Source organism: Mesoplodon mirus, assembly GCF_964341445.2.
Source record: "Mesoplodon mirus genome assembly, chromosome: 18".
NCBI lineage: Eukaryota > Metazoa > Chordata > Mammalia > Artiodactyla > Ziphiidae > Mesoplodon > Mesoplodon mirus.
This window is the reverse complement of record NC_138994.1, coordinates 60,637,968-60,662,438: the sequence shown is the minus strand read 5'-3', so window position 1 is coordinate 60,662,438 and position 24,471 is coordinate 60,637,968. Positions and strand designations below refer to the sequence as shown.

At 37.1% G+C, this 24,471-nt stretch overlaps 1 protein-coding gene across 8 annotated transcripts in view; it reads right to left on the bottom strand.

Annotated features, from left to right (window-relative positions):
• BCAS3 (BCAS3 microtubule associated cell migration factor) overlaps window positions 1-24,471 on the bottom strand; it is a 576,338-nt gene that overhangs the window by 506,305 nt on the left and 45,562 nt on the right. For all 8 annotated transcript variants that reach the window (XM_082603192.1, XM_082603193.1, XM_082603194.1 and 5 more), the window contains exon 6: window positions 22,344-22,425. In XM_082603192.1, coding sequence (XP_082459318.1) covers window positions 22,344-22,425 — 82 coding nt within the window. The remainder of the gene's footprint in view (window positions 1-22,343; window positions 22,426-24,471) is intronic.

Genomic DNA, 24,471 nt, shown 5'->3' with positions numbered 1-24,471 from the left:
TAGTAGGTTAGATGATTAACTTGAGATCATACTACAGTAGCCCGTTCAATATATGCATAAAAATACCAAGAGCACATGTTAGCTGCAGTCATGTTCTGGTTAGAGAAAATATATAAGTACAGTACTTTGAAAATGCAGAACTGATTTAATACTGTTAAATTTAAAATATTAGCATCTTTATATAAGAAAATCTCCCAAGACAAAATACATACAAAGAAAAATGTCCCTCTCTTTTATTTCTTCACTCTAAACTTTTCATTCTCATTTCTGATTTCCACTTCTGACCCAGTAAAGACTGCTGAATATGGTTTCTTTTGCTTGCATCTTTCTCCTCTCCACCTAAGGCCCCAAATACAAAGAACTAGACCATTAATAATTCTTGGTTCACTTTAACGTTGAATGCTTGGACCTCTTCTTTATATTTTAATAATATAATAAATACCTATGAACCCATCACCCAAGATGAGAAGTATAACATTACCAATAATTTACTAACATAAATTAATACATTTACTAACATAGACTCATACATCCTAAACCCTGTCAGCCACCCACTGCTGGGTAGCCATTCTCCTAAAATTTGTGCTTCTCACTCCTTTGCAGACACACACACACAGAGTTGTAGTTTTTATTTTCATATTATACAATTTGAGAGTTTTGATTAGTTCATGTGTCTGGCTGTTGCTGTAAACTATGAAGCTATATAAATTCATCTGGCCTCAGATTCTTTCCATGTTCCACAGGTGAAATAATGGAAATTCCAAAATACTTCCAAAGTGAACACATATATACATAAAAACTGGAAGACAATAAAAGCAACAAGAGGTAAAATTTCAGTGAAAACTAGGTTAAACAGTAGGTGCCAAGAAGATATTCAAATGATAACAACTGAGGCCCAGTCCTCTTGTTTTTTAAGACTAAAAGCATCACAGGCAAAGAAAAAAGAAAAAAAAAAAAGCCATTCTCTATAAGGCAAGAATCATAGTAGTCCCTTGATAATAGTAAGAGGAGAGAGAAAGTTCAAGCCACCTTTAACTATTCACAAAATCAAAAGAAAAAAAGAATCCCTTGGTGTTTTTATCATTTTCTTTTTCTACTACATCTAGCACCAGAGAGAAGAAAGCACCATTAAAACTACAATGACTCTAAAAATGCTCGCACCTTTTAAAGGATCTAAGATTCAGCTTCTCCAAAGACACATTAAAATTTAAACTATCCTGCAAACAAAATCCAAACCCAATTTATTTTTCTTTATCTACAAATAAAAACCCCACAAGCCTAAAATATTTCCTAGCTGACCCTTTAAGAAAATGTTAGCACACTCCTGCCCTAAAGACTATCCCAGACATACAAAACAAAAACTGAGTAATTTGACTATATCCCAGAACCAAGTCCAAAAATATTTAAAGGAATACAAAATAACAACCCTGAGCAACATAAAATTCACAAAGTGTGGCATCCAAAGAAATGTTTCAAAGCATGCAAATAAGCAAGAAATTCTGACCCACAATTAGAAGATCAATCAATTGACAGAACAGATCGACTTTTTTTTTATTGAGATAATCTTGATTTACAACATTATATAAGTTTCAGGGGTACAACACAGCAATTCACAATACAGTGATTCACAATATAATTATAAAATATTGGCTATATTCCCCATGCTGTACAATATATCCTTGTAGTTTAATTTTTTTAATTGAAGTATAGTTGACTTACAATGTTGTGTTAGTTTCTAGTGTGCAGCAAACTGATTCAGTTATATATACACATATATACACATTCTTTTTCAGATTCTTTTCCATTATAGTTTATTACAAGATATTGAATATAGTTCCCTGTGCTATACAGTAGAACTCTGTTGTTTATTTATTTTATATACAGTAGTTTGTATCTCCTTGCAGCTTATTTTATACCTACTAGTTTGTAACTCTTAATCCCCTAACCCTATCTTGCCCCTCCCCACTGGTAACCACTAGTTTGTTCTCTATATCTGTAAGTCTGCTTCTTTTTTGTTATATTCACTATTGTATTTTTTACATTCCAGATAGAAGTGGTATTGTATAGCATTTGTCTTTCTCTGTCTGACTTATTTCACTAAGCATAATACCCTCTAAGTCCAATCATGTTGCTGCAAATGGCAAAATTTCATTGTGTGTGTGTGTGTGTGTGTGTGTGTACATGTATATCCACATCTTCCTTATCCATTCATCTGTTGATGGACACTTAGGTTGCTTCTATATCTTGGCTACTATAAATAATGCTGCTGTGAACACTGCACTGGGGTACATGAATCTTTTTGAATTAGTGTTTTTGTTTTTTTTTGTTTTTCTGGATATATACCTAGGAGTAGAATTGCTGGATCATATGGTAGTTCTATTTTTAGTTTTTTGAGGAACCTCCATAGTGTTCTCCATAGTGGCTGCACCAACTTACATTCCCACCAACAGTGTACAAGCGTTCCCTTTTCTCACCAACATTTGTTATTTGTGGCATTTTTTATGGCAGCCATTCTGAGAGGCATGAGGTTTTGTGGTTTGGATTTGCATTTCTCTGATGATTAATGATGTTGAGCATCTTTTCATGTGCCTGTTGGCCATCTGTACATCTTCTTTGAGAAAATGTCTATTCAGGTCTTCTGTCCATTTTTTAATGGGGTTGTTTGTTTTTTTGATGTTGAGTTGTATGAGCTGTTTATATATTTTAGATATTAACCCTTTATCAGTCATATCATTGCATTTTCTCCCATTCAGTAGGTTTTCTTTCATTTTGTCAATGGTTTCCTTTGCTGTGCAAAAGCCTTTAAGTTAAATTAGGTCCCATTTGTTTATTTTTGCTTCTATTTCCTTTACTTTAGGAGACAGATACAAAAAAATATTGCTACAATTTATGTCAAGGAGGGTGTATGGTTTTGAGTCTTACATTTAGGTCTTTAATCTATTTTGAGCTTACTTTTGTATATGGTGTGAGAAAATGTTCTAATTTCATTCTGTTACATGTAGTTGTCCAGTTTTCCCAGTGCCACTTATTGAAGACACTATCTTTACTCCACTGTATATACTTGCCTCCTCTGTCACAGATCAATTGACCAAAAATGCATGGGTTTATTTCTGGACTCTTTATTCTGTTCCACTGATCTATGTCTGTTTTTGTGCCAGTACCATACTGTTTGGATTACTGAAGCTTTGTAGTATAGTCTGAAGTCAGCAAGTGTGACACCTCCAGCTCTGTTCTTCTTTCTCAAGATTGTTTTGGCTATTCGAGGTCATTTGTGTTTCTATACATATTATTAAATTATTTGTCCTAGTTCTGTGAAAAATGTCATTGGTATTGTGACAGGTATTGCACTGAATGTATAGACTGCTTTGGGTAGCATGGTCATTTTACCAGTTTTAATTCTTCCAATCCACAAACACAGTATATCTTTCCACAGAACAGGCTGACATTTAAACTCTCTGATAAACATACTCCATTTACTCAAGAAGGTAGAAGAGAATGTGAACATGTTAAAAAGACATGGGAGGGACTTCCCCAGTGGTCCAGGGGCTAAGACTCCATGCTCCCAATGCAGGGGGCCTGGGTTTGATCCCTGATCAGGGAACTAGATCCTGCATGCATGCTGCAACTAAGAGTCTGCATGCCAAACTAAAGATCCCGCATGCCACAACTAAGGCCCGACGCAACCTAAATAAATAAATATTAAAAAAAAAATACATGGGAGATCTCTCCATACAGAAACACACACATACACAACTTCTAAAAATGAAAAATGCAGTGTCTGAAATGAAAAATACACTGGATAGGTTAATGATATATTAGATACTGCAAAAAAAAGATCAGGAAATATGCAGAGACAGCAAGAGAAACTACTAGAAACACAAAAGGAAAAAAAAAGACGGAAAAAAAAAGATTAGGAAACATGCAGAGGCAGCAAGAGAAACTACTAGAAACACAAAAGAGGAAAAAAAGACGGAAAAAAAAAGATTAGGAAACATGCAGAGGCAGCAATAGAAACTACTGGAAACACAAAAGGGGGAAAAAAGACAGGAAAATAATGAACACAGCATCAGTGAGTTGTGAGACGGCATCAAGTAAGCTAAACTACATGTAGGGAACAGAAAACAAACATCTGAATATGCTCTACAAGAGACACTGTGAGGAGAGTAAGAGAAGCCACGGACTGGGAAAAAATATTATACACATGCACAGTTATCTGAAATATACAAAGAGCTCTTAAACCTCAACAACAAGAAAAGAAACAACCTGGGCTAAAGATCTGACAGATACCTCACCAAAGAAGACGTATAGGGCCTCCCTGGTGGCGCAGTGGTTGAGAATCCGCCTGCCGATGCAGGGGATACGGGTTCGTGCCCCGGTCTGGGAGGATCCCATATGCCGCGGAGCGGCTGGGCCCGTGAGCCATGGCCGCTGAGCCTGCGCATCCGGAGCCTGTGCTCCGCAACGGGAGAGGCCACAACACTGAGAGGCCCGCGTACGGAAAAGAAAAAAAAAAAAAAAAAAAAGAAGACGTATAGATGGCAAATAAGCATATGAAAAGATGTGTCCCACTAACCTCCAAAATATATAAACAGCTCATGCAGCTCCATATTAAAAAAACAAACAAATCCAAAAATGGGCAGAAGACCTACATAGACATTTCTCCAAAGAAGACATACAGATGGCCAAGAAGCACATGAAAAGCTGCTCAACATCACTAATTATTAGAGAAATGCACATCAAAACTACAATGAGGTATCACCTCACACCCGTTAGAATGGGCTTCATCAGAAAATCTACAAACAACAAATGCTGGAGAGGGTGTGGAGAAAAGGGAACCCTCTTGCACTGTTGGTGGGAATGTAAACTGATACAGCCACTATGGAGAACAGTATGAAGGTCCCTTAAAAAACTAAAAATAGAATTACCATATGGTCCAGCAATCCCACTGCTGGGCATATACCCAGAGAAAACCACAATTCAAAAAGACACATGCACCCCAATGTTCACTGCAGCACTATTTACAATAGCCAGGTCATGGAAGCAACCTAAATGCCCATCCACAGACGAATGGATAAAGAAGATGTGGTACATATATACGATGGAATATTACTCAGCCATAAAAAGGAAGGAAATTGGGTCATTTGTAGAGACGTGGATGGATCTAAAGTCATACAGAGTGAAGTAAGTCAGAAAGAGGAAAACAAATATCGTATATTAATGCATATATGTGGAACCTAGAAAAATGGTACAGATGAACCGGTTTGCAGGGCAGAAACTGAGACACAGATGTAGAGAATAAACGTATGGACACCAAGGGGGAAAAGCCGCGGGGGGGTGGGGGTGGGGGTGTGATGAATTGGGCGATTGGGATTGACGTGTATACACTGATGTGTATAAAACTGATGACTAATAAGAACCTGCTGTATAAAAAAATAAATTTAAAAATTAAAAAAAAAGAGAACAGATGAAAAGCCAAAACTGATTATTTTATTCCTAGTGACATTTTATATGTTAACTGAAAAAAAAAAAAAGATGTGTCCCATCATATGTTATCATGGAAAACAAATTCAAACAATGAAATACCATAACACAGGTAGTAGAACACTGATTGATATGATCACTGCCCATGGGGATGTGGAGCAACAGGAACTCTCATTTCAGGGAATATATGGGAACTCTCTATATTTTCTGCTCAATATTTCTGTGAGTTTAAAACTATTCTAAAAAAATCTATTAAAAGATATGTCTATATATCCTATTTTAGAATACCTATATATTCTAAATAAATAAACAAATTTTTTCACAAATCCACATTTTTGAGAAACCACCATTCCACTTTTCACAGTGGCTACACTACCAAAGCACATGGATTCCGATTTTTCCACATCCTCACCAAGATTTCATTTTCTGTGGAGTTCTTTTCTTTTCTTTTATTCTAGCCATTCTAATGCATGTGAAATGGTATCTCTTTGTGTGTTTTTTTTTTTGTTTTTTTTTTTTTTAGCCGTACACAGGCCTCTCTCACTGTTGTGGCCTCTCCCGTTGCGGAGCACAGGCTCCGGACGCACAGGCTCAGCAACCATGGCTCATGGGCCCAGCCACTCCATGGCATGTGGGATCTTCCCGGACCAGGGCACGTACCCATGTCCCCTGCATCGGCAGGCGGACTCTCAACCACTGCGCCACCAGGGAAGCCTCTCTTTGTGGTTTTGATTTGCATTTCCCTAATGATGATGTTGAGCATCTTTTCATGTGCTTATGGGCCATTTGCATATCTTCTTTGGAGAAATGTCTACTCAAGTTCTTTGCCCATTTTTCAATCACATTTTTTTATTGTTGTTATGTATTTCAGATTTTTATACAATATATGAAATGGTATAATACTACTTGAAGGTAGGCTGTGATGAATTATAAATATATATTTTAAATACTAAATTACCACTAAAAACAAAACAAAACGAGACAGTTAATAGAATACAGGAGATAAAGCAGAATCATTTTATAATTTAAATCCTGTAATACACATGTTACACGTAAATGGTCTAAAACACAATTATAATCAGAGTGCAATGTTGGATAAAAAAGCAAGACACAATTATATGCTGCCTACAAGAAATGCATTTCACATATAAAGAAAATCAAAGGTTAAAAGTAAAAAAAGATCACAAGAGATATATCATGCCAGCACTAGTCAAAAGAAAGCAACAGTGTCTACATTAATAACAGGAAAAGTGGGTTTCAGAGCAAGGAATATTACCAGGGATTTCACTAAAAACAAACAGATCAACACATAAAGGATACTTTACCATCCTAAATGTTTTTGCTCCCAGTAACAGAATGGTAAAACACATAAAGCAAAAACTGATAAAATTATAAGAATTAACTAACAAGTATTATGGAAGATCACAACAACCATCTCCTATAACTGACAGAAGAAGCAGAAAGACAACCAGTAAGGATAGAAGAAGGGAACAAGATAGACCATATTCTGGGACATAAAACAAATCTCAAAACACTTAACAGGATTGGAATCATATAAACTATGCCTTCTGATAACAATGGGATTAAATTAGAAATTAATAATAGAAAGATATAGAAAATGGTACAGATGAATCAGTTTGCAGGGCAGAAATAGAGACACAGACATAGAGAACAAACGTACGGACACCAAGAGGGGAAAGTGGTGGGGGTGGGAGTGGTGGTGGGACAAATTGGGAGATCGGCCATCTATTATTTTTTTGTTGTTTGTTTTTTGTTTTGGGGTTTTTCAGGGTTTTTTATTATTATTATTGGAGTATAATTGCTTTACAATGTTGTGTTAGTTTCTACTGTACAGCAAAGTGAACCAGCTATACGTATACATACATCCCCTCTTTTTTTGGATTTCCTTCCCATTTAGGTCACCACAGAGCACTGAGTAGAGTTCTCTGTGCTGTACAGTAGGTTCTCATTAGTTATCTATTTTATACATAGTATCAGTAGTGTATATATGTCAATCTCAATCTCCCAATTCATCTCACCCCCGCTTTCCCCCTTGGTATCCATACGTTTGTTCTCTACATCTGTGTTTCTATTTCTGCTTTGTAAATAAAATTGTCTATACAATTTTTTTCAGATTCTGTAGTAGGATATCTTAGCTAAATCACTATAAAATGTTATCCCATGTTAACCTGTTCAATCCACATCCCATACATGGACCAGTGACCATGGGGTACCGAGCATCAGCCCCAAGCCTCCCTCCTCAGCCTGGCCACCTTATCAACCTGGGGGAGGAAAAGCATGGATGTTGATAATGGGAGGTAAGGAGGGTATAGAGAAATCTATGTACCTTCTGCTCTATTTTGCTATGAACCTAAAGCTGCTTGAAAAAGTCTTTTTTTTTTCCAAAGCCCATTAAGGTGAGCCACATGAAGGAACACATCTTTGTACATATTTTACATTTATCTAAAATATATATATCGGGCCTCCCTGGTGGCGCAGTGGTTGAGAGTCCGCCTGCCGATGCAGGGGATACGGGTTCGTGCCCCGGTCTGGGAGGATCCCATATGCCGCAGAGCGGCTGGGCCCGTGAGCCATGGCCGCTGGGCCTGCGCATCCGGAGCCTGTGCTCCGCAACGGGGGAGGCCACAACAGTGAGAGGCCCGCATACCGCAAAAAAAAAAAAAACAAAACAAAACAAAAAAAAAGACAATATGGTACTGGCACAAAAACAGAAATATAGATCAGTGGAACAGGATAGAAAGCCCAGAGATAAACCCACACACATATGGACAACTAATCTATGACAAAGGAGGCAAGGATATACAATGGAGAAAGGACAGCCTCTTCAATAAGTGGTGCTGGGAAAACTGGACAAGTACATGTAAAAGTATGAAATTAGAACACTCCCTAACACCATACACAAAAATAAACTCAAAATGGATTAAAGACCTAAATGTAAGGCCAGACACTATAAAACTCTTAGAGGAAAACATAGGCAGAACACTCTATGACATAAATCACAGCAAGATCCCTTTTGACCCACCTCCTAGAGAAATGGAAATAAAAACAAAAATAAACAAATGGGACCTAATGAAACTTAAAAGCTTTTCCACAGCAAAGGAAACCATAAACAAGACGAAAAGACAACACTCAGAATGGGAGAAAATATTTGCAAATGAAGCAACTGACAAAGGATTAATCTCCAAAATTTACAAGCAGCTTCATGCAACTCAATATCAAAAAAACAAACAACCCAATCCAAAAATGGGCAGAAGACCTAAATAGACATTTCTCCAAAGAAGATATACAGATTGCCAACAAATACATGAAAGAATGCTCAACATCATTAATCATTAGAGAAATGCAAATCAAAACTACAATGAGGGCTTCCCTGGTGGCGCAGTGGTTGAGAGTCCACCTGCCGATGCAGGGGACACGGGTTCGTGCCCTGGCGCGGGAAGATCCCACATGCCGCAGAGGGGCTGGGCCCGTGAGCCATGGCCACTGAGCCTGCGCGTCCGGAGCCTGTGCTCCGCAGCAGGAGAGGTCACAACAGTGAGAGGCCCGCGTACCGCAAAAAAAAAAAAAAAAAACTACAATGAGATATCATCTCACACCGGTCAGAATGGCCATCATCAAAAAATCTACAAACAATAAATGCTGGAGAGGGTGTGGAGAAAAGGGAACCCTCTTGCACTGTTGGTGGGAATGTAAATTGGTACAGCCACTATGGAGAACAGAATGGAGGTTCCTTAAAAAACTAAAAATAGAACTACCATATGACCCAGTAATCCCACTACTGGGCATATACCCTGAGAAGACCATAATTCAAAAAGAGTCATGAACCAAAATGTTCATTGCAGCTCTATTTACAATAGCCAGAAGATGGAAGCAACCTAAGTGTCCATCAACAGATGAATGAATAAAGAAGATGTGGCACATATATACAATGGAATATTACTCAGTCATAAAAAGAAACGAAATTGAGTTATTTGTAGTCAGGTGGATGGACCTAGAGTCTGTCATACAGAGTGAACTAAGTCAGAAAGAGAAAAACAAATACTGTATGCTAACACATATATATGGAATCTAAGAAAAAAAAAAGGGCATGAGAAACCTAGGGGCAAGATGGGAATAAAGACACAGACCTACTAGAGGATATGGGGAGGGGGAAGGGTAAGCTGTGACAAAGTGAGAGTGTGGCATGGACATATATACACTACCAAAGGTAAAATAGATAGCTAGTGGGAAGCAGCCGCATAGCACAGCGAGATCAGCTTGGTGCTTTGTGATCACCTAGAGGGGTGGGATAAGGAGGGTGGGAGGGAGGGAGACGCAAGAGGGAAGAGATATGGGAACATACGTATATGTATAACTGATTCAATTTGTTATAAAGCAGAAACTAACACACAACTGTAAAGCAATTATACTCCAATAAAGATGTTAAAAAAAAAAGACTTTCATATATATTATTTATTTAGCTGTGTCAGGTTTTAATTGCAGCACACAGGATGTTTAGCTGCAGCATACAAACTCTTAGTTGGAGCATGTGGGATCTAGTTCCCTGACCAAGAATGGAACCCAGGCCCCCTGCATTGGGAGCGTGGAGTCTTAGCCACTGGACCACCAGGGAAGTCCCTAAAAGACTTACTTTAAGATAACTATTATTTAGAAAATTATGAGTTTTCATTTTCACACCTAGGAATGTGTTGTGATAAATAAACACAGATTTCCAAGACCATAATTTGTCCAATTCACTAAGACACCTACAATCTTCTTTACAGTTCTAAAGTAAAAAAGCATTTAAGCCGTACTGATAATAATCAGCATCTCCATTACAAGTCTGTTTATTTGGGTCAGAATCATTAAGCTCACATGTAATTTAGTTGCTTCATGTTACACCTTTGTTTTTATCTGATTCGAGATATCCGTCACTAATCCTTTTGATGTACTTTTAATAGTTTATACCAAGTCCTGTAAAGGGAACCAACGTTTCTTTTAAAGGGCTGATTTAATTTGGGGTGAATGTAACTTAAATAGATTACAGCTGTCTCTGTGACATACTTTATCCCAACAGCTTAAAATTTTAAATACACTAATGTAGGATAATAGCTTTCCTATATATTGGTCCCGATATTGACTATTTTCAATGCTCTTCACCACTAGACTAAACAACCAAGGGCTCCAAATATAATGAAGACACAACTGAAGATATTTTAGACCTTCAAAAGTGGATGAAAACACAGAGAAACAGAGCTACTTTTTACACATTTCAATTGATACACAACTGTTTGATTCCTGCTGTCAGAGACACAGCCTATAAACACCTGGATTTGGTAAAAGTGCTTCCCTGTAATAATGGAAAAATCATATAATGGGAGACAGTGAGGCCTAAATGATTAAGGAGCGAGCTTTAAAGTTCAATTTCCAGCTGGATCACTTATCAACTATGTGTCATGGCATTCACCTTGCAGAATAGCGGTAGAGTGGTGATAATGTTTATTATCAACCTAGAATTTCATCTGAAAAATACTAAGCAATATTATACACTTGATTTATCAATTTACTTCCTCTCTTTTCTGTTCAGTATACTTCCCACTCACTATAGTCCTCATATGAAAAGTGCCTAACTACAGGGATCAAATATTTAGGTATAAACTGAGAATACTCTTAAATCAATTTCTCTAATACCATGACATCACCAAAAACTAAAAAAAAAATTTAAACTAAAAAAGCAGCACTTCTAAAGCAAACATTCTCTATTAGAAACACTGTTCTCTGGCCAAAAATATTAAAGAAATTGATAGTGAACAGAACAAATGTTCCCAAGTTATAATTTATCTGAATAATGGGCTTAGCAAAATTTTGTAAAAATCTGAATGATCCCAAGTGATAAAGGCTCCACTGATAAGGACTAGGTGTTATGAAAAACATACACAAAGCAAACTGAGAAGTAATTAGAGCAGAAAAAATTAGGGAAGCCCTAAATCTCATAGTTTGGTCATTTAAAATGTCGATAAGCCTGTTTCCTCTTTGCAAAATACTGGTGATGACTGTAAGCAAATGTCAGTTGGCCTACTTTTGGAAGGTTGCTAGTGTTTTAGATGAACAGACTGTGAGTGTGTGTAAAGATTTACTTGTTTAACCATAGTTATTAAATTTTTACGGTAAAAAAAAAACTATGGCAAACCGTTCTGGAAAAGTTAAGCAGAATTTCTGAATTGATATGACTGAACAAATCAAAGAGCTCTTCCTTCAATGTGACAAAAGCCACATTTAACTTGTTTGAAGAGGATGAAAGAGGTAACTTGTACATTGAGAAAAGTAATGAAAATTCAACACACAGAAAGTTCACCCTATATGAAAATATACCCCCCCAAAAAAAGAAAATGAGAAAAAGTTTAACAAGTCTAAAGATGTTCTACTCATATTTGCTTCTAGAAAATAACTTAAGCCATTCATATCATAAAAAGGCAGCAACAATTAGTATTATTGACTGCATGGGTGGGCTGTTTACAATATTACAAGCTTCAGAAAATACATGGCATTTACACTCCAGTAAGGGAAAAATGGGTTGGATCTTGGGGTTATTTTAAAACCTTTTAATATTTTAAGATGTGAAACTGTGAATTCCGTGCACAGCAGAACAAAAAACAATAGTACCTTTCCAGTAGTAATAACAAAATAATCTATAAGGAGTAAGCCAAGTTGGCTACCCAGTGTTTTGGATGAGTATTAGGATTTTGGTTCACAGGCACTTGAGGAAACTGTATCTCCACAGAGTCCGTCTATTCCCAGAGTAAAGGCGCTAGTTTATAAGAATTTGCTCTAAAACAAGGAAGTTCAGATACTCGGTATTATTACACTCCTAAGGATAACGAGTAAGGTTCAATCTGCATTTCTAAGAAATCTGGTTCAGGTGAGAGGCCACAATCATCGTCTACTCCATAATCAATAAGCAAACAGCACAAGCACAAGGCTAAGATAATTCCTAACAGAGTTATAAACTCAGAGTCAAAAGCGGCGCTATCCATTTGGTCACTGATACATGACTAATAAAAAAAAGAAAAAAAAACTTTATACAAAAGTGGAGTTCTAGTTTCTCTTTTATAAAATACTGGATACATTCATTTCGGGGGCACCACCCATATATATTCCACACATTATGCAAGGCACTGCAGAGAATGCAATGATTAATAAATTACTGTTCCTGTGATTCCAAAGGAACATATTATAGTAAGGGAAAGACCATAATAATGGAGAAATTTCCCCCAAAAGCTATGAAAATCAGAGGTTGGCAAGAAACAATCAGGAAAATATAAAAGAAAAAGAAGACAAATTTAAAAAAGAAAAAAAATACAACATTCAAAGAGAGTCATGATTTGAAATGACATGGTAAAATACGCAAAGTTTTTCTTTTTGTGAAACTAAAGATATATAACATAAAAAACTGATAGATTTCACCAAATAACAAGATAGGTTGCAAACTACACAGGAAGTCTACAGGACACATATCCATGATAATATTTCACTAATAATAATCTAGTAGAGAGCTGAAATCCATAAGAGAAGAGCAAAGAGTACAAACAAGCATGGTATTATGAGAATAAACAGCAAAAGTATGAAGATTTTTCCAATCTCCCTAGCACTCAAAGACAGAAAAATTGCAAGAATAGGATTTTCCTCCATCACACAGGCCAAGGCTGAAAAGATTCATAATAGCCAGTAGAGGACAGAATTGGGGAAAAAAAGGAATTCTCATATATAAATGACAACATACTCTCTCTCTGAGAAGCAATTTTACGTGTATCAAAATTTTACATGTATACATTCTTTTACCCAGTAATTCCCCTTCTAGGAATTATCCTGAAAATATTTATAATTCCTTGTGTATTTTTTAAATGTACATATACAAAAGCATATAACTACATAACCTGTTACAGGGAAAAGATTAAAATTAATATAAGTGTTTATACAATGGAATGACATAATTTTTAGCAATGTTGAAAGAAGTTTTGAAATGGAAAGACATTCATAATATAAACTGTTATGAAAAAACCTACATATACACATCAGTAGCAAATACATATAATACATGTAAAGAACTTGAATCAGGTCCTGGACATACTACTACAAGTTACTTTCATGCATGTATGAATAGCTTAGGGGGAACAAAACAGGAAATGCATACTCTAAGCTGTCAATACATGCTCAGTATCTGAGTAAAGAGAGAAAAGAAGGAAAGTAAAGAGGTAACCTGGGTTTATCTCTAGTAACAGAATCATGTGAATTTTCACTTTCTACATTTCAGTATTCCTTGAATTTTTATAAAGAATACTTTAACTGGTTAGAATTAATTGTATGGTCTTTATATTAAGAAATTTAAAACATATTAAAATGTATGTGTCCTCTGATGCCATTCCTTGGAAATAAGCATTATTAGCACAAAATCTATAGTCATATAAAATTTTAAACTTATATTAAATTTAACTTATATATTAAATCACACATATTGCTATATTCTATTTCACAAGTGAGGTACTGAGTTCCTAACAACCACTATGGCTCCTGAGAGTAACAAGGAAGAAGAATTTACTTGGAATTAAGTTCTAAAAAGACAGATTTGAAAGATACTAACAGCTTTTATCTGACATGAGAATATCAATTGATTGGTCATAGCTTCCTGGAAGACTGCACTGAAAAAATTTCTAAAGCAAGTGTAGGTTCATTAAAAACGTAATCAATTATTGTTAGTGACCATGAAAATATAGGGAAGTACAAACTGTGTCGTTAGGAGTAAATGCCCATTAAATACAATAATGGCCTTCTACAGTGTAAAAGAACATCCAAATCCTTCAGTTTTTCTGCTTTTAGTTAAAAGACAGACTTTGCACAGAACCACCTACAGAAAGGGAACTTGCTTTTCTTCTAGATCATAACCTTCAAAACATTATACCATGCAGCAACATTCAAATATTTATTAACACCTCGTACCAAGTACTCTGTTAGGTACTGAAGATATGAAAACAGGCTACAAACCTAGCAATTAAGAGGCAACTGAGCAACCAAAATAAAAAACCAGTAAATCCCATGGGAGCACATACAACTGACATCAGATAACAAGAAAGAAGGGTTAGGACATGCGTATTCTAGAAGAGGAAAGAGCAAATGAAAAGGTCTGAAAGAAAGAAGATGGATCATTTGAGGAAACGAAAGTTCAATAAAACTATCACAAAGGAGTGAGTGTTGCTGGGGAAAGGAAGACTTAGATAGGGGATACTGGTGATGGCTGAAAATAATGCTGGAAAAATACACTGTAAGGGAATCAGTTCACCAAAGATCTAACGACTCTGGTATGCAACAGCTCTATTTTTTTTTAAAACATCTTTATTTGAGTATAATTGCTTCACAGTGGTGTGTTAGTTTCTGCTATATAACAAAGTGAATCAGCTATATGCATAAGTATATCCCTATACACCCTCCCTCTTGCGTCTCCCTCCCACCCTCCCTATCCTACCCCTCTAGGTGGTCACAAAGCACCAAGCTGATCTCCCTGTGCCATGCAGCTGCTTCCCACTAGCTATTTTACATTTGGTAGTGTATATATGTCCATGCCACTCTCACACTTTGTCACAGCATATCCTTCCCCCTCCCCATATCCTCAAGTACATTCTCTAGTAGGTCTGTGTCTTTATTCCCATCTTACCCCTAGGTTCTTCATGCCCCCTTTTTTTTTCTTAGATCCCATATATATGTGTTAGCATACGGTATTTGTTTTTCTCTTTCTGACTTACTTCACTCTGTATGACAGACTCTAGGTCCATCCACCTCACTACAAATAACTCAATTTCGTTTCTTTTTATGGCTGAGTAATATTCCACTGTATATATATGTGCCACATCTTATCCACTCATCTGTCAATGGACACTTAGGTTGCTTCCATGTCCTGCTATTGTAAATAGTACTGCAAGGAACATTGTGGTGCATGACTCTTTTTGAATTATGGTCTTCTCAGGGTATATGCCCAATAGTGGGATGGCTGGGTCATATGGTAGTTCTATGTTTAGTTTTTTAAGGAACCTCCATACTGTCCTCCATAGTGGCTGTACCAATTTACATTCCCACCAACAGTACAAGAGGTTACCCTTTTCTCCACACTCTCTCCAGCATTTATTGTTTGTAAATTTTTTGATGATGGCCATTCTGACTGGTGTGAGATGATACCTCATTGTAGTTTTGATCAGCATTTCTCTAATGATTAGTGATGCTGAGCATCTTTTCATGTGTTTGTTGGCAATCTGTCTATCTTCTTTGGAGAAATATCTATTTAGGTCTTCTGCCTATTTTTCGATTGGGTCGTTTGTTGTTTTGATATTGAGCTGCATGAGCTGCTTGTAAATTTTGGAGATCAATCCTTTGTCAGTTGCTTCACTTGCAAATATTTTCTCCCATTCTGAGGGTTGTCTTTTCATCCTGTTTGTGGTTTCCTTTGCTGTGCAAAGGCTTCTAGGTTTCATTAGGTCCCATTTGTTTATTTTTGTTTTTATTTCCATTTCTCTAGGAGGTGGGTCAAAAAGGATCTTGCTGTGATTTATGTCATAGGGTGTTCTGCCTATGTTTTCCTCTAAGAGTTTTATAGTGTCTGGCCTTACATTTAGGTCTTTAATCCATTTTTAGTTTATTTTTATGTATGGTGTTAGAGAGTGTTCTAATTTTATCTTTTACATGTAGCTGTCCAGTTTTCCCAGCACCACTTATTGAAGAGGCTGTCTTTTCTCCATTGTATAGTCTTGCCTCCTTTATCAAAGATAAGGTGACCATATGTGCGTGGGTTTATCTCTGGGCTTTCTATCCTCTTCCACTGATCTATATTTCTGTTTTTGTGCCAGTACCATATTGTCTTGATTACTGTAGCTTTGTAGTACACTCTGAAGTCAGGAGCCTGATTCCTCCAGCCCTTTTTTTCTTTCTCAAGATTGCTTTGGCTATTTGGGGTCTTTTGTGTTTCCATACAAATTGTGCAATTTTTGTTCTAGTTCTGTGAAAAATACCATTGGTAGTTTGATAGGGACTGTAATGAATCTGTATATTGCTTTGGGTGGTATAGTCATTTTCACAATGTTGATTCTTCCAATCCAAAACATGGTATATCTCTCCATCTGTTTGTATCACCTTTAATTTCTCTCATTGGTGTCTTATACTTTTCTGCATACAGATCTTTTGTCTCCTTAGGTAGGTTTATTCCTAGGTATCTTATTCCTTTTGTTGCAATGGTAAATGGTAGTGTTTCCTTAATTTCCCGTTCAGATTTTTCATCATTAGTGTATAGGAATGCAAGAGATTTCTGTGCATTAATTTTGTATCCTGCTACTTTACCAAATTCATTGATTAGCTCTAGTAGTTTTCTGGTAGCATCTTTAGGATTCTCTATGTATAGTATCATGTCATCTGCAAACAGTGACAGTTTTACTTCTTCTTTTCCAATTTGGATTCCTTTTATTTCTTTTTCTTTTCTGATTGCTGTGGCTAACACTTCCAAAACTATGTTGAATAAGAGTGGTGAGAATGCGTAACCTTGTTTTGTTCCTGATCTTAGAGGAAATGGTCTCAGTTTTTCACCACTGAGAACAACATTGGCTGTGTGTTTGTCATATATGGCCTTTATTATGTTGAGGTAGGTTCCCTCTATGCCTACTTTCTATAGAGTTCTTATCATAAATGGATGTTGAATTCTGTCAAAAGCTTTTTCTGCAACTACTGAGATTATCATATGGTTTTTATCCTCCAATTTGTTAGTACGCTGTATCACACTGATTGATTTGTATATACTGAAGAATCCTTGCATTCCTGGGATAAATCCCACTTGATCATGGTGTATGATCCTTTTAATGTGCTATTGGATTCTGTTTGCTAGTATTTTCCTGAGGATTTTTGCAACAGCTCTTATTAATGACTTATTAATTGGGGCTTCCCTGGTGGGGCAGTGGTCAAGAATCCACCTGCCAATGCAGGGGACACGGGTTCAAGCCCTGGTCCGTGAAGATTCCACATGCTGCGGAGCAACTAAGCCCGTGAGCCACAACTACTCAGCCTGCACTCTAGAGCCCGCAAGCCACAACTACTGAAGCCCGCGACCTAGAGCCTGTGCTCCATGACAAGAGAAGCCACTGCAATGAGAAGCCCGCACACCACAACGAAGAGTAGCCCCCACTCGCCGCAACTAGAGAAAGGCCGCACATAGCAACAAAGACCCAACACAGCCAAAAATAAATAAATAATTTTTTTAAAAAAATCACTTCTTAATTCTAACAGTTTGTAGATTGTTTTGTATTTTCTACATATACAATCAAATTATCTATGAATAAGATGATTTTACACCTTTCCTTCTAATATTTACATCTCTTATTCATTTTTCTTGCCTTATTGTAATGGCTAGGACTTGAATTCAATGGTGAATAGTAGTAGTGATAGGATCCATCCCAAACTCTGTAGGAAAGTATAATATTTAATATATCATTATTGATTATAATGTTGGCTATAGATTTTTTTATAGATTATCTTTAGCATACTGAGGATGTTTCTTTCTACTCCTAGTTTGCTAGAAGCTTTTTTAAAATCCTAAATGGCTATTAAATTTTGCCAAAGTTTTTTTCCACTTCTATTGAGATGGTCAACTGTGTTTTCTTCTTCATTCTACTAATATGGTGAATTACACTGATTTATTTTCAAAATGTTAACCGACCTTGTATTCCTGGAATATCTTTTACTTGGTCCTGATGTATAAATTTTTTATGGATCACTGGATTCTATTTGGTAATATTTGCATGCAAATTACACCAAGAAAGAAAAACAGGGAGGGAGGGAAGGAGGGAGGAGGGAAAGTAGGGGGGAGGGAGTGAAGTAGGGCGGAAGAAACAAAAGGAAGGAAGGAAGAAGGGAGGGAGAGAGAAGGGGAGGGAAATTGGGAGAGGGAAGAAGGGAGGGAGGGAGGGAAAGAGAGAGGAAGGGAGGGAGGGAGGTGTTGGGCATGAGGAGAGGTTAAGAAAAAAAGACAGCAGAAAAGAATCATTTTGTGGGGCAGGGGGGCACACCACAAGGCATGTGGGATCTTAGTTCCCCGACCAGGGATTGAACCCGCACCCCCTGCATTGAAAGCATAGAGTTTTAACCACTGGACCACCAGGGATATCCCAGAAAAGAATTATTCAAGAAGAGTTAGTAGGGCTTCCCTGGTGGCGCAGTGGTTGAGAGTCCGCCTGCCGATGCAGGGGACACGGGTTCATGCCCCGGTCCGGGAAGATCCCACATGCCACGGAGGGGCTGGGCCCGTGAGCCATAGCCGCTGAGCCTGCGCGTCCGGAGCCTGTGCTCCGCAACGGGAGAGGCCACAACAGTGAGAGGCCTGCGCACCGCAAAAAAAAAAAAGAAGAGTTAGTAATCCATATTGAGACAATCTCCCAAAAAGAATAGGGATGAAATTATTTTTTAATTAATCATTCTAGGGGATATAACAGCCAAATAATACAAGTACCAGAAAGAGAGAACATGGAAAATTTAAGAGAAGAAACCATCAAAAAAGTAGTTTAAAGAATTTTCTCGCTTGATGCTTTGTGACGACCTAGAGGGGTGGGATAGGGAAGGAGGGAGGGAGGCTCAAGAGGGAGGGCATATGGGGATCTATGTATACATATAGCTGATTCACTTTGTTGTACAGCAGAAACTAACATAACATTGTAAAGCAATTATACTCCAATAAAGATATTAAAAACAAAGAAAAAGAATTTTCTCATAACTATACTACTTGCATTTCTACATCGAAGAGGCCCAGAATAACATATAAACGAAGAAACAACACTGCAAAGTTTTGGAACACTGGGAACAAAGCCAACATTCTATTAGCTCCTGAGAAAAAAACAAGCCATATACAAAGAAAAAGGTGTCAAAATGGTTTAAGATTCTTCAACCATAACACTAGATCAATACCTTCAAATTTCTGAAGTAACATTAGTTACAAACAAGCATTTCTTACCCAGACAAATTAACAATCAAGAATTAAAGAAAAATAAAGACATCTTCAGATGAACAAGATCTACCACGTAACCTTTTTCAGGAAGCTACCAAAGGACTTATTCCACCAAAGTGAGTGCAAAAGCAAAACGGGCAGAAGAGAGGAAAGGGGTATTCTATTTTCCATTACAAATTTTATCTGATCAGTTGCTTGTCTGATGAAAACAAATCTAAAAAATTAAATACAATAAAAGCAACACGTAATTTCTGCAAGTCATACGACATTAAGTTTTGTGACATTACATCTTAAATCTAAAAATAGTGTATTTGGGCTTCCCTGGTGGTGCAGTGGTTGAGAGTCCGCCTGCCAATGCAGGGGACACGGGTTCGTGCCCCAGTCCGGGAGGATCACACATGCCGCGGAGCAGCTGGGCCTGTGAGCCATGGCCGCTGAGCCTGCGCGTCTGGAGCCTGTGCTCCGCAACGGGAGAGGCCACAGCAGTGAGAGGCCCGCATACCGAAGGAAAAAAAAAAGTGTATTTAAAGTATCTTATAGTGCATGTAAAAGTATATTATAGTTGGATTTCCCTGGTGGCACAGTGGTTAAGAATATGCCTGCTAACGCAGGGGACATGGGTTCGATCCCTGGTCGGGGAAGATCCCACATGCCACAGAGCAACTAAGCCCGTGAGCCACAAATACTGAGCCCGCGCTCTAGAGCCCACAAGCCACAAATACAGAGCCCGTGTGCCACAAGTACTTGAGCCCGCATGCTGCAACTACTGAAGCCCACACGCCTAGAGCCCATGCTCCGCAACAAGAGAAGCCACCACAATGAAGAGTAGCACTTGCTTGCCGCAACTAGAGACAGCCTGCGTGCAGCAATGAAGACCCAATAAGGCCAAAAATTTTTTTAATTAAATAAATAAATGTATATTATAGTGGATGGAGAAATCTTTCTTTTAACTAGACAAAGTAAATTAAACAAACTCAAATTCTACTAGCAATATTAGCTTTTAAAGCTTTATACTCTCTCATATAGTTCTGCCCAAAGTCAAAAATGTAAGAAAAGTTGAACATTAATAATTGGCATAAAGAGGGGAATTCCTTGGTGGTCCAGTGGGTAGGACTCCGTGCTTCCACCGCAGGGGGCCAAGGTCTGATCTCTGGTTGGGGAACTAAGATCCCACAAGCCATGCAGTGCGGCCAAAAAAAATTAAAATATAAAAAATAAGTAGGGTTTCCCTGGTGGCACAGTGGTTAAGAATCCACCTGCCAATGCAGGGGACACGGGTTTGAGCCCTGATCCAGGAAGATCCCACATATCGCGGAGCAACTAAGTCCATGCGCCACAGCTACTGAGCCTGAGCTCTAGAGCCCATGATCCACAACTACTGAAGCCCGTGCGCCTAGAGCCCGTGCTCCGCAACAACAGAAGCCACCGCAATGAGAAGCCCGTGCACCTCAACGAAGAGTAGCCCCCGCCCGCTACTGGAGAAAGCCCTCTCGCAGCAACGAAGACCCAACACAGCCAAAAATAAATAAATAAAAATTTTAAAAAATAAATGACATAAAGAAAAGAACTTCATAAATGAAATGAAAGGAGAAAAATCTGCCTCTGTGAATTACATACAAAAGAAACAAAGACATGGCAGAGTCCTTTAGTAATAAAGTTCTTCTTGATTCCAACCATCGAGTGAGGCTGGTTATTCCAAAACAATCTTCTTTGTCAAAAATTTCACCAAAACACAAATGCAACAGAAAACAGAAAGAGAGTGTAAAGCAGAGACAAAGTTGATAACTGTAGATGCCATACAGTTCAATAACAAGGAAAAATCTCCACGTGACTGCAAGATATTACCTCCACCCTTACCATTTCAATTAAGTACATTTAATAATTAAATTAATCCCTGACATTAGTTATGCAAATAGCAGTACATTTTAATAAACATCATTCTCACCAATTTAGAGAAATCAGAACAGAAAGAAGTATTATCAGGAAGATTTCCCAACTTCTGTACAAACTTTAAAAATATAACAGCATTAAAACATCTTAATATCCTCTTTTTTAAGTATGCAAATGATATTAATATGATTGTTTTTAGTGCACATACAAAAGCATTACTGAGTGAACATAGGCAAATTAAAGAGAAAATACAACCCTTAAAAAGCTCAGATCATTACAGAGTTGGGAATTATTTACGCTTCCAAATAACAGATGTAATTTAACCATATATCTGATGTTTTAATTTTAAAAATACGTAATATTTAAATACAACATTAAGAAGTTTTCATTATTAAAGCAGAGATCCAAGGTCAAAAGCCCGAAACTGTACTTCTGCCATAGCTGTAAATACAGACAACAGACTCATCTACAATCGAGATAATGGTGAAAACCAAGCTCTTCAAGGCAGTAAGTATAACTGAGAGGAGCAAAGACACTGAGAACAACAGAGACTTGGGGAATACCCACAGAAGTAAGCTAAACCAGAAACATAACAAAAGCGGCACAGTCAGCAAGGAAGGGATCTGGGAAGAGCACTGCCATGAAAACCAAGAGAGAAGAGAGCTTCACGAAAGAGCCAGCAAAGTCAGAAACTAAATGGAGATCAAAGAGGAGGAAGATAAATCAGAACCGCAGCAGAAAGTGAATGGCCATACTGAATTGGTTAAGATTACCTATTTCCATCTCAACTGACAGAACTAAGAGTTTATCTTGGAGGGAGGAGGGGAAGGAGTATGGACACGTGGAGGAAAACAGACTTTAGTTATCATTCTTGCTGTCTGTTGTCCAAGACCAATAAAAGAGAAACCTCTTTCTGAATGATTTGTTTCTTCTTAAGGGCTACACTCACCAAACTGTGGAGCAGGCAAGATTCTAGCTGCTCGAATTGGGCCATGTCGAACAGAAAAAAGCTCCTGTGCTTCCCCACTGATCTGCAGAAGACAGAAAAGAAAATTCAGTAAATGAAAATGCAGGCCACAACATTATTACACAAAAACAAGATCTCCTAAATGTTTATCACAATTTTTGGTCTGAAATGTAGTATATGAACATTCACACACCCAGTTATGGCTGACCATACACATTAAGTATATTAATACCTTAAATTATCATAAATATTTTTAGAAAATTATAAGAGCATGCACTTAATATGAATAGGAAAATAAAAGGTCTGTTCTGAAAACCTGTAACTTTTATCTTTAATAAACTACCAGTTTGTTAAAGTCTGCTCGGTTCCTATATGCCTGCCTTCCATTTCAGAGCAAAGCAACTCTGATTTTTTTTATTAGTATTCAGTTTTCTATGTAAGAAAAGCATAAATATTCTTAGCATTCTGAAAAGCAGAATTTAAATGTTGTAGTAACTTTCACAAATTGTTATAAATGAAAAAGAGCAAAACGTTGCAAAGAACACTTAGGTGGAGGGTAAATGACCTGGGTGCCAGTTATGGTTCTGCACCCCTAGCTGTTAACTACGTTGAGTAAATCATTTAACCTCTATAAACCTTTATTACTTATTTTCTTTTCTAAATATCTTTTAGTAAATATTGTATACATTTAGGTATACAACATGAAGATTTGATATACATATATATGGTGAAATGATTACCACAGTCACCTCCTCAGACTTACCTTCTGTGTGTGATAAGAGTATCTGAAATCTATTTTTCCAGTCTTCAATACAGTATTATTAACTGCAGCCATCATGCCTGAACATTACGTCCCCTGACTTGTACATCTTACGAAACTGCAACTTTGCACCATTTGACCAACATCTCCACATTTCCCCTACCTCCTCTAAGCCTATATTCCTTTGTATTTATAAGCTGAGACAATAAAAGTGCTAAAGGACCTCAAGATGCTTTAAATTTCAGTATTCTATGCATAAAAAAATATGTACGCATCTTTAAATGTCATTATTCTTCTTACACACATAGATCAAACACGTATGAATGTCTGTTCATTTTCAGTAATATCAGATCTGTTCCTCAGATGTACAGCAGTCTATTAATCCCAAAGTAAAAGAGGTAGACTAATATTTGTGTCAAGTGTGAAAACAACTGCTTTTCAGAATTAGAGGTTCCAAAGAACAATTTGCTACTTGAAAAACTGAACATATTAAATCATAATGTTAAGAAAGGCTTTCCAGACTACTATAAGTGGTAATGTAGTTCCCAATACGTTTTCTTAATTCTCAAGTGTGTGATGGAATATGTAATATCAGATAGGGAAAATGGCAAATATTATAAAACTCGTTCTAAATGCCCAAAAACTTACAACAGATATAGAAATAACTCGTTCTAAATAGCTAAGAACTTACAGCAGATCTAAAAATGATAAACATTCCATAAACACACTGATGGTATTTTTTTAAACATAGGCCTGCCAAACGAGGAGTTTAAAATATCAACATTGTATACAATATAAAAGGCTTATCAATCTTCCAATATTAAACTATAAATCTGCAGAGCTGTCTTTTAGATTAACTACTTTTTTAGATCTTCAGCTTCTCTTCTACCTGAATTTAAGAGCTGCAAGATGTAAATATTTTTGTCTCTTAAAGAGCCATCATATTCATTTAGCTTATAAAAATTATTAAAATGTATTTATTGGCCACAATGGCAAACCCCTCTATAGCACTTGGGAAGCAGAAGATACGAGGAATGCTAGGCGCTTCCCACTAACTATGCAACAAGAGCACCACCTATCACCAATTAAACACACAAAAGCTACACACGCACGATAGCAAACTTAAATTTAAACACACAAAAGCTACACACGCACGATAGCAAACTTAAATTTAAACACACAAAAGCTACACACGCACGATAGCAAACTTAAATTTAAACACACAAAAGCTACACACGCACGATAGCAAACTTAAATTTAAACACACAAAAGCTACACACGCACGATAGCAAACTTAAATTTAAACACACAAAAGCTACACACGCACGATAGCAAACTTAAATTTAAACA